Consider the following 19,860-nt stretch of genomic DNA (forward strand, 5'->3'; position numbering starts at 1 on the left):
AAATAAAATCTTTGACAGAATTACCTTCTCCTGGACATGTTTGGGAATCATGATTGTAAACAAGTATTCCAACTTTCAAATTAATATCTCAAACAGTTCAGTCAAAAAGTGGACTGGTACTAAAAACTTAACCAAGATTCTAAGTCGATAAAAGGCCTTAATTTTTAAAACAAATCCTTGACAGAGTTACCTTCTCTTGCGTACAGATGGGGGTAATGATGTGAAATAGCATTAAAAGTTTCAAAGCAATATCTCAAAGGGTTAAGGCAATAAGTGGATTTTACCCATATTCAATGTATTTTCTAAGTCAAAAAGGGGCATAATTCTGTCAAAAACCTTGACAGAGTTATGTCCTCTTGTCTGTTGATGAAGGTCGTGATGGTAAACAAGTATGGTCAGTTTCAAAGCAATACCTCCAATGGTTTTGAAATAAAGTGAGGTGGTACAAAAAACTTAACCAAGCTCAATACACTTTCTAAGTCAAAAAAGGGCCATAATTCTGTCAAAAACCTTGACAGAGTTATGTCCTCTTGTCTGTTGATGAAGGTCGTGATGGTAAACAAGTATGGTCAGTTTCAAAGCAATACCTCCAATGGTTTTGAAATAAAGTGAGGTGGTACAAAAAACTTAACCAAGCTCAATACACTTTCTAAGTCAAAAAAGGGCCATAATTCTGTCAAAAACCTTGACAGAGTTATGTACTCTTGTCTGTAGATGGAGGTTATGATGGTGAACAAGTATGGTAAGTTTCAAAGCCATACTTGTAATACTTCTGAAATAAAGTGGGGTGGTACGAAAAACTTAACCAAGGTGTGACGCCGACGCCGACGCCGGGGCGAGTAGGATAGCTCCCCTTTTCATAGAAAAGTCGAGCTAAAAAGGAAAGTATTCACAGATAAAGGTGTAACAAAACTCCAAAGAATTTCCCAACACACTCCAAAACAAAATGTTGATCATTTTCCCTAAAGTTGGTCACTATATGATTTATTAGCAAATATAATCCCCGTTACCTAACATGCTATTAAATTAACTCCCGAAACCCTTAGGAAGATTGCAATGTTGTGTGCATGGGCAAATTATTATCAACAGAGTATTTTGCTGCTTGTTAGAAATAAAACCTGTATCCATTTTCTGATGATTAAAGCAGTTGATAAAGAGTACTGTGCAATTATCAAAATGAGGGATGCATCAAGTTTCAGTGATGTAACAGAGATTACATGATCCTGTATCAACTGTATTGAATTACCCCTTGCTGAAAAGTACTCATCAAAAACTGCTGGAAATATAAGTGATTAGCTTTTGCCACCAGTATAGGGACAGTCTGCGCAGTATCACTAGACTCTGAAATGATGGCTGACTAAATACAAAATTTCATATTGATATCCCTTAAAATTGACAACAGTTTATGGTCATGTCTATTTAAGAAATTTACCAGGTAAAGGGTTAAAAAACATTACATTTAAAGTTGAATAAATCTAAGAAAGCATTATGAAAACTTACTTTCTACGCATGGCAAATTCATCAGGTGGATAAGGACCTTCAAACACTGGTCCTCCTCCTCGGCCCCTGAAAAAGCCCCTTCCTCTCTGAAATCTACCACGCCCACGTCCAAACTGAGTGAAGCCCCCTCTCTTGAAATTTGGATCAAATCTGCAAATAGAAAACATTTATATAAATAAAATACATCATTAAGACGATATTTCTTTTTTAAAAATTATCAAATACATTTGAATGTGTGAAATATCAAGAGATACAAACTATTTTTGTTATCTTAATATCTTACATATATATTACATGTTCTTTAACATATTGAAATCAACCCCCTCCCCCCACCCCGAAAAAAAACCCAACCTATTTTATCAAGTAAATGATAAACATGTTTACCAAGTTATAACAAAGTGTTATCAGCAAGTTCATCCCTTTCTTCAATTGAAATAAGAAATTAGGAGTACCATTTCCTGGCCAGTAATATTATTCTGTAAATTACCCATGCGAATACATAGGATAGGTTTCCTATATACATTACCAGTTTTTTTTTCATATCATGTACTATCACATTAAAAGAATGATATTTAAAATATTGCATTTACATGGAAAAGTTGAAAATGAAAATTTTCATTTCAAATGTCTTATTTATAAAAGTACTTTCCCACATTTTCATAAAGTACATGTAGGGTATGACATTTAAAATGTACTCCAATCAGTTATTCTCCATTCCTAATATTTATAAAAGTTATTTAATACCTATTAGATATTAAATAACTTTTATGAATATTAGAAATGGAGAATAAGTTCTAAGGCCAATAAAAACTGTATTGGCAATATTTATATGAATTATATTGTATGAAAGCTGACAAGCAATCAACAAAATGGTTAAGAAACAGTACAGTAAACTTAGATGTGAATTTAACCATCAGCATTCAGAGTATAAAATATACATACCCTCCATCATCCCAGTGTGGATTTTCTGCTATTTTCTTCTGCATGGATCTAGCATCTGGGCGCTCACCAGGCCGTAACTGGCCAGTTTGCTCCATTTTCTTGTAAAACATTTCCTGGCAGTCTCGACTCGCGTAATCAATCTGAGAACGAGAAACAAAATTAATGTACAACACAGGTCTGACTGATACATTTTTATAGTGTATTATCCTTATTCACTTTTCCATACAATGCATAAGAGAAAATAATGAACAAACAGAAAAGCATCAATTGCAGATATTTGAGCCAATCACAAAGTAGAGTGAAAACATTTGATTTCGAATGTACATATCTTATCACTATGCATTACTATTGTTAAATCAAATGACAGAAACAAAGTCCATAATAGCATTAAATTTCTTCTATTTGTGCGCCTACATTTAACTATTATAAAATATTACATAAATAACAATAGACAGTCATTCATACATAACATATTATCTAGATGGCAGATCATTACTAATTTCATCTTTCGGAAGTCAGAAATGTACATACAAATTAATGCTGAATAATGAATAAAATGCAGTAACCAAATATGCTTGAACAAAGAGTAACAATTAATTATTCAGCATTTCATGAAAGTTTATGAATACAAATATTTTACTTCCGTATTCAAGATAGAGTACTATGACACAATAAACAGTGATGAATAATTCATCAGAATCAGTGTTTTAAAACTGTATCATCTGTCATCACCAAGGAAAAGCCTCTTGAGGTTTGCACTCATAAAACAAACAAACCATCATTGAAGCAAAACCTAATGCTCCACATGTATGTGCTAAAAATTGTCTAACAAAAATAGTAATCTAAGAAAAAGAAACCAATAAATATTGAAGAGAAATATGCTCCATTCTGTGATTTGGCCACCATTATAAGTTCAATTAAGGACAAAGGTTTGTTCGCATCTATTTCTTATGACTTCATTTGTTACTGAAAATATGTATAAGCAAATACACAAATACAAAATACCACTTGAAGGCGACTTACATGTATTTTCTTGCCATTCCAAATCCTGTTACGCATTTCTGGAAGTGCGTACTGAGCACTTTCCACGTTCATGAAAAACACGAGCCCTTTGTGGTTCTCTCGATCCACAACTGTGTGACTTAGCGCTCCGAACCTAGCAAACTGTTTACAGAGGAAACTCTCGTGTACAGTGTCCGCAAGATTTCCTAACCATACCACTGGTGTTGCCATGCTTTTACCAAAGCCAACCTAAAAATATTAAAGAATAAGCACTGATATACAAGTGACGGAAATAGGAAGTGAACAATTTACATTCAATCCCTCAACCCCTTTGTTTCTTTTGTGGCAGAAAAATAAGTCAACATATCCAAATGTACCAACGCATGGTCAATTTAGACTTCAACTACGAGTTATACCATTGAGTGGTTGTCATGTAATAAAGCTCTTGCTCTCTTAAGGCTCTAATCATTAAAATGCACTTAGTTGAATATATTCCATCATTTTGTTATATTTTCCATCGACAACATTAATAAGTATAAAAATTGCTTAAAATAAACCATATTGCATAATTTACATGAAAAAGTTTGCTTTGATTTTGAGTTGAAATAAATGAGGTCTCAAAAACAAAAGGGGTTCTGAAAACTAGGACAACTTGGTGTGACCTTCTTATCCTTGATATTTATCTAAACCCTGTTTGGCACAGGAATTCCCAAAATTGTCAAGGGAATGGTTTATCTTGAATTCCATTTTAATCTCATTAATGGGGATTTTACGACACAGTTTGTCCATTTTCCAGTACATGTTCAGACTAGTATTCCCTTATCTTTCAGTAGTGTTAAATAAAATTTACAAGTAAACACAAAGTTCATGACCATAATATATATATCAAGCCTGAAAATTAAAGGCTTTACCTGTCAGAAAACTATAGCTATTCTCTTTTTAATTCCTTCTTTGAATGGGGGTTGTGGGATACTGGATGGATAGGATTTGGGTTGAACAATATTGGACAAAGTGTACAAGGCTGTACAGGCAGTATGCATGTAAATTTATAAATTCTAGACCTTTAGCCTGCTGAATTTCTTATATAACATACACTTATCCAGCCTCCAATGTTGGAACTGTCAATTATCAATTTGAGGACATCAAATGAAAATCTCAATAAAGTAGTTCAACATTACAGAGCCTGGTCAGACTACATGATTGTACAGGCTAGCTGGCCTTATTCTAGTGGCAAAGCTCATCATTTTTGTTTCACCAGATACACAATGTATTTTGCTTTTTTTTAAAACATGGAATTATTGAGGCCTCAAATATTAAATAAAGAACTGATAATAGATGCAAAAACAACATTTTTCTACATATGGGTATTAATCGTATGCAAAAGTTTGAAGTGAATCTTTTTCTTTAAGACCAAATACTGTATATCAAATAATAGATATAGAACTAGATCTAATTGAAAATGACCAGGAAATCAGTATACATGTTTGTTTTTCCTTGTTCCCATGGTAATGTTAACAATATTTCTGTTATTTGCTAATCAAACAATCCTAAACAACTAAACAATTTTACATGTATATATGTTTATATGAGACCTCATATACATCATTTATTTAATATACAAGGCCTCAAACAAAAAATATTCGAAAAACCCTTCCAACTATCCTGTCTTAGATACAGCCAGTTATTGAAAAATGTCACTGTTAGCACACAAGTAAACACCAAGAGTGACAAACTACATTTTATATTCCTAAAGAACCTAGCAGTAAAACAAAATCGGTCATTTACATAAAGGTTTTAATAAAATGAATATATTACAGATTGCATTGCTTCGTATACATGTTTCTTTTACAGAGAAAAATACAATTTTCCAATACATGTCATTAGAAATCAAAAGAAAACTGGATATAACTGGTTGGAAAATATGCAAGAGCTTGTTAATTCTAGATCAATAAGAAACAGAATTGCTGTTATAATTGCTGTCTTTAAAAACTCACATTCCAATTCCCTCAATAAAGAAAACAAGTCAGATAATTGGGTTATTTATCAAAAAATTAATTTTCTCCAATAAAGTCAATAGCAAAAAAATATGGAACAACAACAAAAAATATTGAAACCTATAAGGCGTCAGTAAATAATAGCGTCATAAAAAAGCAGACGAATAGAGGAAAATTGTGTTGCTAAGAGGTCGTAATTGCTTAGTATAGAAAGTTAGATACTTACTTATTCCTATATACTTAAGAGATTTTATTTTCCCTTTTAAATGTGTAATCAACTAAAATTATACAAGACTTTTGCAAAGTGAAATAATGGCTCAAACAATCATTTTAATGGCACTATTAATAGATAGTTAACAAGATATGATGATCTTTATTAGGCATACATGTATTTCCATATCAACAGACATTTATTAATATATATATCAGTCACAGTGCAATTAGGCAATAAGATTTTAATATGGACGGACGAACGATAAAGAAAACCTAAATAAAACCTCAAACTTTTTAAGTCACAAGTAAGACCCATTGCTTTTTTCTTTTTAAAATTTTCTCTGTTTCAACACATGTTTCAGTTTCGGGTTACATAAATATTTCACACAGGTAAGTTACCAAAAATAAAATAAAAATTTATCCTTATTTTTCTAAATTGAGCGTGAATTCTTAAAAAAATTTTTTTGATGCTTCCAGCAGCGAGAATCTTTTGTTGCCAAAATGTTTCACTGAAACTCTCGCGTTTAAAAAAAAAACTCGAGTTATGAATCACAAAATGTTTCAGTTTGTATTGTTTTATCGTACATACATTTTTTATCGAGAGCGTTACTTACTTTGAGCTTTGTAGAACCCCATGTGGTCCCATCAAGATCTTTAAGGGCTTTTACAACACTAGTAATGTCTGTAAATTGTATAAATGCGTAGGCAGTAACAGCACCTTGTCTTTTTACATCAACATCCTGTATAATAAAACATATATATAGAATTGTGTTTAAAGATATACAACATATCTTATCACAATACATCATGTATGCAAAGAAAATGAATTAAAAATCTTTATACATTTTTTTAATAATAACAAAATGTTTGCCAAGGCAAGATAAAGTTGTCAAAAAAATGTACGTAGAAGATATTGTTGAGACTAAACATCTAACCGTAACTTTTATCTTTCAACTATGAGAACTGAAAATATGTCAATATGAATATTTGATTTACTTCCTTACCAAGATGTCACCATATTTTTCCAGTTTTTCTTTTAGTTCCTCTATAGAAATTTCTTTGTCCAAATTACCAAGGAAAAGTGTTCTGGTGGCTTTAGGGGAGTGTTCATCTAGTTGTGCTTCTGGAGTTAAGAAATCACCATCTTCTGCTTCTGGAAATAGAAAATCAAACAGGTTTTCTTACTTTACACATTGCTAATTGAAAATGTTTTTTCCTCAAATTTTGCTTTTGGAATTACAATAATTAATCAACATTTTTTTTTAATATATGAATTATAATTACACTCCTTCTACCAACAAAATATTAAACAGGCCTTTGAAGTTTGTCTAGTTTCTGGAAATATACAATGATATTTTCCTTTTTCATACAAATAAAGATTTTGAAATAGACTAAATCTAAATTTTAATTTAAAATCTCTAAAAACACAAATGCTGAATACTTGGTAAATTTCATTTCAAATTCAAACCAATCATTTTATCTGTTGGAATCACCAACTTGTAAGCATACATCAACATAATACATGTATATCTTTCTTTCCTAAACAACCAATATCCCTCCAAAACCAAACAACTTTCTTTGCTATTCTCTACTCTATATCTCCATTATTTCTCTTATCTCCAATTATTTTCAATATCCAATAAATAAAAAAAGAAAAATCAGAAACCTTCCAAACAACATCACAATGAAACTGCTCTATATCCAAGAACATTCCAACCTTTTCAACTTCACTCCACTTCTTGATAAATCTCTTGATCATTAACGAGCAGAAAAAGTCTTACAATGTATAATATAGTCCCAAAATAACAGTAATATCTCAAGAGTCGAAATGAATACTAAAAACTTATCACATATACTGTATCCAAGTTATTTTGCCGTTGTCAAAGACACATACTGTATACTGGATTCACAAAGTTCTACACTTGTAACACTGGCTTTCGATAGCAGATCAATAGTTTGTAACTAATGAACTTGTTTCTAAGGATCTTCCTACCAATCTCTTACCGAACATGAGAAGAAAAAATTGAGTAACAAACAAACAAAAATACTGTCAGGCACATCACAATACTAAACTGAAAATGGAGAGAAACGGTTTCTATGACAACTGGATACGTTTATTAGCGCGGACTAGCATTTTGTGTGAAAATGTTCGCACTTTGCATAGACATTGTGACAAGTTGACAATGTTCTGGACAGAAAATCTATATCCCAAAAATAATATTAACGATAGATTTCCTATTATAATACCCTACGTGTCATTTCTAGGATAGAAGGTTACTGAAGCTTAGGGCATACTTGAAAAATTGTTTGTTTGCCACTGACAAATAATACTTAAATTGCTGGGTTTGTAAGTACGTAAATTTCTAGCCTCATTCTTTTCTGTCAGACACACACGCACATTCATTATTTTTGTATCATTTCAAAGTAACATTTCTGACAAGTAGGATTTATGGTTTTGGTCAGAAATAGCTGACAATTGCTTTCATTAAGGCCTTAGCAGACTTGTTTTATTTTTATTTTGGCATAACTACAAAAACAATTTCGACAGTAACAAAAGAATCCCTTAATACCAGACTGCATCCATGTTCAGAAGAATGACCTAAACAACACACTTTGAGAATTGCCTTCAAACAAAGTAAAAATGGCCGCAGATCTAAAAAAATATTAAAGAAGCATACCTAAGCCCTCGTGTTGCTCGGCAATAATTTGAGAACCAAAGAAACGCTTTTCTCGTGACGCTTCCAAAGCTTTTTGTGCATCTTCCGCTCTGAAAAAGAAAATGCATATTTTGCAACTTGGTGACGGCTTGTCTTCAGGTTTAAGACATAGTTCGATTTATTGGCCATCTGCCTCAGGCCTCTCCAAAGATAATTTCAATTCCTTAAAAAAAATGTTTACAGTACTTTTAACATTTTTTATTTCATTGTATATGCAAAAGAAAGAATGTATGTTTTTCCTGTAATCAAAGGGGTTTGGATCCTATTCTCAAATCATTCCCCATCTAAACATAGATTGCTCTGTTTCATATGGTCTTTCCCAGTAATATTTTGAATATTTTTTTTATATCCCATATAAACAAATAGAATGGAAAGATGCCTTTTGTTTACTGCAATTGAGAGTACTCCATGCAAAATTTGAGGTAACAGAATACTTTCTGTTATAGTGAATGATATATATTTTTTTTTTAATCTTAAATTTAATTATAAACATCAACATTTAACTTACTGTTTAAAACTAATAATGGCATATCTTGTTTCGTTGACCCCTGATACTTGGACAGCAGTTATTTTACCGTACTTTTTGTACTCATGGAACAGACCATCCCTCAAGCTTGTATCTGCAATGAGACAAATGAACATCATATTAATTTATACAAACATAAAAATTATTCCATGACGTATTCTTCAAAGGCACAATTCTGTAAGCTAATTTAGCTTATAAATTCCTTCATAGTCAAGCTAAATCGTATAAAACAAAATTACAACCATTTTAACTAAACACAAAAGAATAATTTTTTTTCAAAGCTACAAAACTTGAAACCTTGTACATTTTTTCTTTGGAGGTCCAGCATTACAATTTCCGGAGATGCATTATCAGTCATCAAATGATAATATAAAGTTTTAAAGCACTTCCTTGTAAAACTGGAAATGGACAAAGCTGGTTAACCGACGTATCATACACTGTAATGAATCTCCAAGAAACAATTCAAAATTGAACTACCAATAAGAACTTCACATTATTAGAAAGGAAAACTTGACGACTCTCGTCAGAGAAACCTCTGGTTTTTGCGGACAGGAAAGATCTACCCACACTGTTTGTATATATAAGGCAATGAGAATTTTCCTCGTTCTCGTTGCAACTGTCTCAAATAAATATGTGCTACAAAATTAATGCAACCTTATCAAAACCTGCCAGCAGCGTCTTTCAGGTTTCTTTGCTCGACATAATATTGACAAATACAGTAGCGATGGTCATAACTCTAACATCGCCCAACAAACTTGAATGCTACATTACACTGCACAACAAAATTCAGATATTCGCTCAATAGTTACATAGAACACAATTTAGTTAAATAACTTTCAACGCATCAGGATATCATAATTATCATAATCAATATCAGTTACCAAGCAACCAAATTATCGCTGTTATAAATTTCCATCATAACGTCCAGTTACCTACCAACCAAATTATCACTTATACAATTACGTCGTCTAAAATCAGTAACAAGGCAACCAAATTATCACTAAAATTATCATCACTATTGAAGATACAAAATTTCCTTGCAAAAGAAAATAATCGCGCAATAATATTTTCACAATTTTCATTCAGCTGTACAGATTTCCATAATAATTACCACAACTGCAGAATCTGTTCTTAAATTCAAACAGTGACTATTCCAACTGCAGAAGACTATGACTGAAAACTTTTTATCTCTTCAATATGTACAATGTCTAACTCCGTACAAATTATGACAAAATATGACTTCACAAAACAGGAAAATTTCCTTGTTTACTCCTATTTGTAACCACATTTCCTTTTATTACATCTACAGTCTCCACTCATTGTTTGTATTTTAACAACAATAATAAAGTTCATTTCCTGCTGGTTGATACAAGTGTGTAAGTGTACCATGTTTTTTGTTCTTATTTCATTCAGGAAGAATATAAGAAATGAAATTCATGTATAAAGACGACTTGAGATCATAAGACAGTTATTGTTAACTAAAGGTCTAAAGAACTGTAAAAATGATTCATATAAAAAAAAACATAACTTTACAAATCCACTAACTTATAATAATGAAAGCACTGTCTTGGACTCATTACATAAAGATTACGAAAAAAGAAAAATCTGAATTATAATCATATAATTATTATATAATCCAACTGGTTTCATAAAAATAGATTCTCCAAAATTCCAGTCCTTACCTGACAAACACTTATTCAAAGAAACGTTAAAAATGAAAGTAGTAAAACTAGGCGGAAGCCTTTACTTAAGACTTAATAAAGCACAGCATACAGTCTAGCAATCGTGAACACAGATTGCCACTTTTACCATCTCAGATTTGAATGACAAGGGCCTGGTACTGTCACTTTATTAGCTAAGTATTACCTCTTACATAAGTTACATTGCTGAGGAAAAATCAATAAAACGCGGAGCAAATTACATCGTTTAACCGGAACCGAAAAGTTATCGGCCTTTGCCACCAGTTAGAGCCAGGCCAGACTGGTTCAGACACTATACTGTTAACTGACTTACTTCATGTTTCTCTCTTGATATCCCCACAATTGTTAATGGACAGTTCCAAACATGGAAGCTGGGCATGACCATTTAAGGAATTTAGCAGTTTAAAGGTTTAACTTGCAATAAATACTGTTACAATAATGAAGGGAAAGACACTATGTGCTTAAGCCACAACTTGAAATAAATTGTACATACAGTGATTTTTCACATTATATAACAGAGCCCTATAAAAGCAATTTTAGAGATTACTTTCCCAATAATCAAGAGGCTAAGGCCGCTTCTGAATAATTGAGAAAAAACACTGACATAAAATTTCCCAAAACATAAGAGATAGCTAACAATAAAGTCATATTCAGTAATTTTCACCTTCTTCATACTATCCATTATCTTTCACAGACCTTCAATCAAAGGGAAAAAGGTTCTATGATCCATCATTCTTTGAATAATGTAGATAAAACGTAAATAACAACAACATGTAATATCCTTGAACTTTTCAACTCTTACCTCTAAGCTAATTAGCCATAAAATTAGAAATCAGTTCATCATTAAGACTATCTGAGACAGATGAATTCTGCCAATAAAATGGAGCTACTAAAGTCAGCCTTTCCGAGAAATGCTTTATATGGAATCATGAGGCAGGCAGAATGTAACATGATAGCTTTATAAACTTAAATAACAACGTGGCCATAAATTCATGATCGTAGAGAAAATGAGATAAGTAAACAAAAAGATAGATGGAATCTTGGGAATAATATCCATATCATACAACACGGCCACTGTAATAATATAATCAATTTTAGTTCGGATATCAGATAAATTTAAAAGAAAATCAGTAGCATAAAAGTGTACCTTAATATCATTTTCTTTTTCATTCTAAATTTTTTTTCATTCTAAATCATCTATATCATCAATTTTTCTAGAACTTCTATTCATTTCAATATAACAATATAATGAATTTTATAATGATCATCTAAACTTTGTTAAACAAAATCTCTGCAAGAACGAAACTTGAAAAAAAAATCTCTATTTTTTTGCTGAAACCATCGAACAGAAAATTTGGACATGTTTATATGGAACGGATTAAACATAATCCGGTACAGTTTTGATAGGACTAGAATTGTATTATTCCCACGTAAATTATGTCCCCTCGGAAACGCAAGTCTGACAAGATCAGCCAACTTTTTAATAGGATAGAAAATCTAACGAGATTTTCCAGGAATGAGGAACATACATCTATTTTGTGGCGCAATCACCGATATTCCCCAGAGATTGTCTATATACGATTTATTCTCCACAGAAAAAAAAGAAATTACGCTTCGCCAAACCATTCCACCAGTATGGTCATTATTGATTCGCGAGGTCTGCAAACGAAGCAGTTCAATGCATTATTCATAGCCTTTACAGAGCTTCCAGGGAAAAAAAACATTCCACCACAGCTACATTGGTCACATTTAATTGGAGATCCAGGCAAAATGGAACTAATTCACACACTAACCAATACTGTCAATATTTCCTTATAAACAGATACCAGTCACATAACAACATCAACAACACTTGACTTTTTCATCCGTATATATATCAATATACAAATATATAATAAAAAAATTCTGTGATAAATTAAATGCACCACTGAACTAGTTTTTGCCACATTTTTACAATGCACATCAGAAATTGACTTTCCCACACATTCTCCAAGTAAAAAAAAATCAACATATATAAAAACCCCACAATTTATCATCTAAATCTACCTGCCTTTAAATATACTGTTTCACATAGGACAAAACTTCCTATCAGGTTACAGCCAACCCATTAAATCCACATTCCTTAAACCTATCATGCTGTAAAATTTATAAAGATAATTATGCCCTGTACCCAGCCACTGTAACCAGAAATTGGCCACCTCTCAGGGGTATAAATGATCACCCACCACACCTTGAGGGTGTAGTAGATTTATACCTTAACCAACCGAAAGCCATGTCATATCTCTAGAAAATACAACCTAGATCAGCTTATTCAGGATCACTTTTGAGAAATAGAAATTTCTGTGCCTAAAACTAAAACATTGCCCTTTTTTTTTCATTTTACAAGGCTGAAAGTTCAATCTTTCTAATCTTAACTGTTTAGCCCTTACTATGCTTACACTGTCAATCTTTTTAATCTGGACAAAACCCTTCATCGTTTTTAGTGAAAATGTTAAAGCATGAAAATGTACTGACTATATAGCCAACATTGCAGACCACGATCAGGTCACAAAAATGTGCGCTAATTTTGGTCTGCACTGGTTGCATGGGTAATATTAGTTCACGCCAGCAGGCTCAAGGTTTGAATGACCTTAGATATTGACATTATCTCTGAGGGCTATGTCATTCTAGATTTGATGAAAAGCAACAAATTTGTAACAAAATGAACAACACCACCTATGTATTCCATCTTCATATTTTTGATAATTTAAAAAAAACAACAACTTTAAATTCACTTTTTGGTGGACTTCCAATGAAAATGTTCCAAGTTAAAACTGAGGTAAATGACATTTTCATACATGTTGTCGTAAAAGAAACAACAAAATACTGCAAGATTAACTTAAACGAGATTAACTTTAATGTGAAATGAGATGCAACAAGTATATTTCTAAAATGTTTCTCACAGTCCCAATCGTTTAAGTAGCTGTAAGGTAAAATTATTTTCCCACATTATAAAAGCAGTTTATAGGCATACAGACCTTGGCAAATAACACCTATTTAACCACCCAACCTTGCAATTTTCGTCAGAATGTGAAACACTATTTCATCAAATGACTGTAATTATTTATCTATTTATCTATCCGAATTCACATTTGAATTTTTTGTATTGCTTTGTACATTTTTTCAACTGAATAAAACTTGTCAACACCAGTTATCCGGTATGAAAAGAAAAGAAATCCGCTTTTTAAAATTGCACCAAATCTCCCAATAACGAATACATAACACATAGTGAATACTTGCTTATCAATTTCATTTACTGATCAATATCTCCATTTTCAAAGCTAGACCATTTTTTTTTTCGATTTGAATAATTCAATGAATATCTCAAATATCATATTCCATGTGAACCAAATCAACAATTATTTTAAAATCTATATTTCAATAATGAACAAAATGCAAGCTTTCAGAAAATCATGTTCAATACTTGGTGAAACGCAATTGAGAAGCACTCTTGCTTGCTAAAAGGAAACCTTAATTTACAAGCAAGGAAGAAAAACAAAACACGAGGAAAAAATAAATACATACCACTGGATCTAAGCGGAAGTCTTTTTATAAGTATTCCTAATGGTTCTCGCTCCCCAGGTTCTATTTCGACCTCCCTGCTTGCAGAAACTTGCGCTTCTGACTTCGCCACCATGGAGGACAGAGTTGACTTAGTTCGCTCTTTGCTGCTGCTATAAATAGAATAAACCTCGTTTTGTTCAAAGTGTCAATGACATAAACAGACAAACTTCCGCCACGGCTCAATAATCAATCCTTACACATCATCATTAATCGCAAATAAAAGGAAACATAACCACGTTTTACTTTGTTTGACAAAACAAGCTTCAGTTTTCATGAACGTCAAGAAATATGAAACTCGATAGAGAATTTTTCCTTCTTTATCATTTTGCCATGCTGCTTAAAACCTTTCCTGTATTATAAATCTTAACTCCTTAATGCACGCAAACAGTCAAGAAACGACAACATTCATTCTGAACATTATAAAAGAAGGTGAAATAATGAAGCTTATTCAATCTCTCCTCTTAACAGATATTTTTTCAGATTCTTTTTTTTTCTACAACGCATCTCTTGGAATCATTTCACGATTCTCAATGCCTTCAACATGCTACAGGCTAAAGTTAATCGATCAAACATTTACTAATTCTAGAGCACACTAAAAAGCCTGTGACACTCTCATTCCACGTTTAATGGGTGAGGAGAACAAAATGCAAAATAATTCACCGCACACAAAACTGATACAAAGGATAAATATCAATCATAAGAAAGTGAGAATTCACATAAACAAATTATAACAATTTACTACAGTTATTTCTATAACGCAAGGTGCAGGAAATATGGTTTTTTTCCCTGCATGAGCCTCCAATAATTCTTGCTTTTAGGTTGTGCATTTTATTGCTAATCTCATTCACATCTCAAAACATAATAGGATAAACATCCTGCAAAAAACTTTTACTCCAAACAGGCAAAACCCATGCTCTCAATTATAAAATGGCGGGGAAAATGGAGATGATATCAAGCAATTTACATCCATTTATTTTTGCTTGCTTTTTCTTTCTGTAAAACACGAGAATTACGAAAACTTTAAAAGCATCAAACTGGCAACAACGTAAACTTGATCTTTATAAAAACTTACTGATCTTATGTAACTTATCTATATAATTCAATCAAATTTTCAATTCAAATTTTGACCATCATCCACACCAGTGATTTGAGTAAATTCTTCATTTATTTTATTTGCATAGGTATAACTAATATATATTTATACAAGGTTTTTCATTTCTCGAGCATACATTATAATACAAACCTTTGTGAGCCACTTTCACTGTCAGATGAGCTACTTCTGCTACTGTTTGACCCGCTCGATCTTGACCTTGACCTTTCTATAGACTTTGAATGTTTCTTCTTTCTCCTACTTCGCTTACTACTAGTGTGCGAGGCAGGCGATGAAGCTGGAATTGACGCGGTTGCAGATTTTGGTTTTTCAAATCCATCTTTACTGGAAGAGTCGGAAAATTGCCTAGAAGTCCCTGGTGTCCATTTAGCCCCACGTCTACAAAAGGAAACTTTCAAATATGGGAAAAAAATAAAAAATCTTAAGTTTCCAGTACAAAAGCCCTATTAATTATTCTCTCACAAATTTAATGTGCTTCTAAATAATTCACTTTTCTTTTGAATAAAAACCTTTGTGTTCATTTCCTCTACAAACTCAATTCATTCTTCAACCCTTTTCACTAACTGAGAAACTACCGAATTAGTGAATTCAAGTTCGTTAATTTGACTAATTTATTTTTAGTCAACTCTTTTCTCTTAACCAGGTAGCATTTCAACATAAAAGTTAATTTCTAAAAGTTTCTAGTATCACTATTTATTCAATCATAAATTTTGAATTTAAAATTTTTGACAAAGAAGCAGACTAAAAAAGAAAATCAAGCATTTGAGTGACCCCTGTAAAATATTCGAATTGAAAACAATCATAACAGGACATGTCATTTCTTATTTCTATTTTTCATTTGTAACGCAGACAAGGGTGTCGAGATGTACTATGTACACGGCAAAGAAAATAAATGTCAATTTTTTTCAATTTTTTTTTTTCAGTTAGTATAAATTCAAAAGGAGAACTTTTTTGTCATTCAAACACATGCAGTTGTATCTGCATTCAAATATTTTAATTTCAAATATGCACAGGGGAAAAAATTGGAGAAAAAAAACAACAACTCTTCAACCAAAAAATGGAAAGAAAAAGAGTAGGAAATAAAAACAGCAAAGATATTTACCCAGGAAAAGGGGCACCTGCCGGCCATCGTTCTCGTGGTCGACCACGTTCAGCAAATGAAGGACTAGGATATGACGGTTCGCTATATGTTGGAGTAGTTCCGTAATAAACATCAAAACCATCGGCTTCCTCTTCAAATCTGAAAATATATAAATAAACTAACAATAAATAAATTATTAAAGTAACTTTTGATTCAACTTTACCATCAAATACATTCTTTTCAGCAAGCTTTAGACAGATCAAAGAAAATGCATAACATTATAACATTGTCAATGATGATGATATGCAAGCAATATTAATCTGAGCAACAAAACACATATCTTTGATATAAACTGTATCTATGGTCAAAAGAAAAGCACACAAAAAGTGTATATGCAATAAGTAAAATTGATATAATTTCTTTCTTATTTTGTCTATTTTTGTCTATATCTAATAACAAATCACATATAAAGTCTCAAACTGGCAAAAATAACACTTTCATCTTTTAACAGCACAACAAACAATAGCAAGTAAACAAATAAAAATCTATAAGAGAATAATGAAGAAAAAAAATAAAGAGAGGAAAATTTCATCAAATTCTAAAATCAACAATCATGTTTTCATGTATAAAAATAGAACAAAAACCCATTAAATGTAAATAAACATCAAAATCAAATTACAATTTATGAAAACAAAAATGAACTTGTGCGAATAAATCAAAAATTCAAATGTAAATTGAAATAATGTGTTTTGACATTTCAAAAGCTAACAATTTCTTAACACATGAATAAGTTTCTTTTCAATTTATAATTCAATTCTCCCTATTTTTAGATGCATAATTTTATGTGGAAAAAAGCTATTACTTTTTGTTTTGATTGAATGAACAGTAATTTGCTAAAATTTCAGCTTTTTAAAGAAAATTATAGTAAAGAAACACTTTTTTTCTGTATAGCACAAAAACCTAAATTCAAATAACTTTTGTGAACACCATGTTCTAAATTATAAGAAAATTATACATAATTAACTACACCTTTATAAATTCTATAATGTACTTTCAACAAAAAACAAGATTGCATTTGTAAAAAATGCTATGCCACCGCATAAATACAACACTAAAATAGTAATGTAGGAACAATTTTTTTTTTTTTTTTGACCCAAGGGCTTTAATTTGAATAATCTTGCTAAAGTTTCACTACACAATGTTTACTGCAAAATGTCTCACCTCTAGCCTTTGTCAATTCGAGAAGGTGATTTTTTAAAGTTTTTACTATATACATGTAAAGAAAACCTATGACCCCGGGGCAGGGCTAGTTTTGAAACTAGAGGCAAAATTTGAACAACTTTGGTAGAGTACCTATAGATGATATCATATACCAAATATCAAACCTCTCAGCCTTGTACCTTAGAAGGCATTTTAATTTTTATTATATGTAAATATAGTGAAAATCAATTACCCCAAGGGCGGGGCCCATTTTGACCCCAGGGCTATAATTTGTTCAATCTTGCTAGAGGTTTCACTACACAATGTTTCATGCAAAATATCTAACCTCTAGCCTCTGTCAATTTAGAGAAGATGATTTTTTAAGTTTTTACTATATACATATGAGGAAAACCTATGACCCCCCGGGGCAGGGCTAATTTTGACACTAGAGGCAAAATTTTGAACAACTTTGGTAGAGTACCTATAGATAATAACACATACCAAATATCAAACCTCTAAGCCTGGTACCTTCAGACAAGAAGGTATTTTAAGTTTTTACTATATGTACATATAGTGAAAATCAATGACCCCCGGGGCGGGGCCGATTTGGACCCCAGGGCTATAATTTGAACAATCTTGGTAGAGGTCTACCAGACAATGCCTTATGCAAAATATCTAAGCTCTATGCCTTTTGGGTCTTTACAAGAAGATTTTTTAAATTTATTCTTATAATTCCTTTTGGTTACCATGGCAACCAGAATTCTGCATGGAATGAAATTCTTTGAACAACTTTGGAAGGCCTTCACCCAAGGATCAATCCTGCCAAGTTTGGTTGAAATTGGACTAGTGGTTTTTCACAAGAAGATTTTTTAAGTTCACTATATAATCTATATAACACACACACACACAAACAAACACACACACAGGTGAATCGCTATATGCCACCGCATCGCAGATGCTGCGGTGGCATAAAAAAGAAGCTTTACCCAGGCACTTCAATTCAACCTTGCAAAATAATGAGATTGTTAAAAATAGAAAAACATCATTCATCTAGATATAATTTTCTTTTGGCATTTCGTTGATAAATAACAACACTTTGCAATGTCATTAATAGGAGATACAAAAATAACGAGGTAAAATCCCCTCCTTCATCCAACAATATATATATAGGTATGACACATCACGTAATTATTTGTATGCATTTGTATGCAAATGTACCTGCAACAGATGTACAAACATTGCCAGGAATGCCTGATCAATTTTTTTCTTTCTTTCTTGATCATTTATACAACAATGTGGACAATCAATTCTTTCCTGTCATGAGGAAGGGTAATTTTATAATCTTCTAACGATCAATCAAATAACTAATGAATGACTATGAAATTCAGGCATAACATAACTCAAAATAGTACATCGAGCTGATGATAAAAATACCTGGCTGTTAAACGACAGCATAAATATCAAATTAAAACTACAATAAACTCAACTTAATAAAACATTAAATATCATATGTATACATTTTATTATAATAATTATAAACATGATCTTATCTGTAGTTTCATAAAATGACTTAAATTAAAACACAGTCATACACACAAAGGAAACATGCCATTGAAATAATAAAAAGATGGTTTGTTCATATTATAATTAACATATAGAATTATTCAAAGTGCCATTATAAACAACAAAAAACAAAATTACAGCCATCATAATAAACAGTAACAATAACAACATTAACAATTTAAATGTGGGAATGGTATGCATACAATCACCTTAAGTCATGACCATGCAAACCCACAACATTTACTGATTCATCTCTCAGGTATAATTTTGATACAATCAACATATTTATTAAAACGTTATTTTAAAATTTCAAACATTCAACAAAGTGGAAATTATATTAAAACATGTCTAACAAATGCTGAGCTTTACAAATATTCAGCTTAATTTAAACAAAATGAAACAATCTTTAAACAAAACGAAACAATTTGTTTTAAAATATTATCAAACAAAGCACATACAAATGGCCGATACCAAAACTACAACTTAACTACACAAAGAAACTTTGAGATGGCCCCCAACCACATCACTACACATTTGAATGTCTGCCATATTGGTTTTCAACAAAACCGCAACATGTTTACACTGTATTGTACTTGTGGGACAAATAAAGAATAGATTGATTCAGACTTGAGAAAAAACTTGATGGAAAACATTTACATAATGTTTTATGAAGAAGAAATGATTTAACCAATCAACAACATATTATAA

At 31.7% G+C, this 19,860-nt stretch overlaps 1 protein-coding gene across 2 annotated transcripts in view; it reads right to left on the reverse strand.

The window, feature by feature from the left end:
• The window catches only part of LOC132724837 (msx2-interacting protein-like), a 64,676-nt gene that overhangs the window by 18,308 nt on the left and 26,508 nt on the right, over positions 1-19,860 (reverse strand). The window contains exons 3-12 of one of the 2 annotated variants that reach the window (XM_060709792.1): positions 16,411-16,548; positions 15,441-15,686; positions 14,159-14,307; positions 8,877-8,988; positions 8,330-8,418; positions 6,656-6,804; positions 6,266-6,391; positions 3,466-3,693; positions 2,443-2,582; positions 1,501-1,650 (exon numbers count right to left, since the gene is read on the reverse strand). In XM_060709792.1, the coding sequence (XP_060565775.1) occupies positions 1,501-1,650; positions 2,443-2,582; positions 3,466-3,693; positions 6,266-6,391; positions 6,656-6,804; positions 8,330-8,418; positions 8,877-8,988; positions 14,159-14,307; positions 15,441-15,686; positions 16,411-16,548 (1,527 nt within the window). The remainder of the gene's footprint in view (positions 1-1,500; positions 1,651-2,442; positions 2,583-3,465; positions 3,694-6,265; positions 6,392-6,655; positions 6,805-8,329; positions 8,419-8,876; positions 8,989-14,158; positions 14,308-15,440; positions 15,687-16,410; positions 16,549-19,860) is intronic. The other variant, XM_060709801.1, reaches the window with a different exon arrangement.

This window comes from Ruditapes philippinarum, unplaced genomic scaffold (assembly GCF_026571515.1).
Source record: "Ruditapes philippinarum isolate M1 unplaced genomic scaffold, ASM2657151v2 ctg502_1_1_1_1, whole genome shotgun sequence".
In the NCBI taxonomy this organism is placed as follows: Eukaryota; Metazoa; Mollusca; class Bivalvia; order Venerida; family Veneridae; genus Ruditapes; species Ruditapes philippinarum.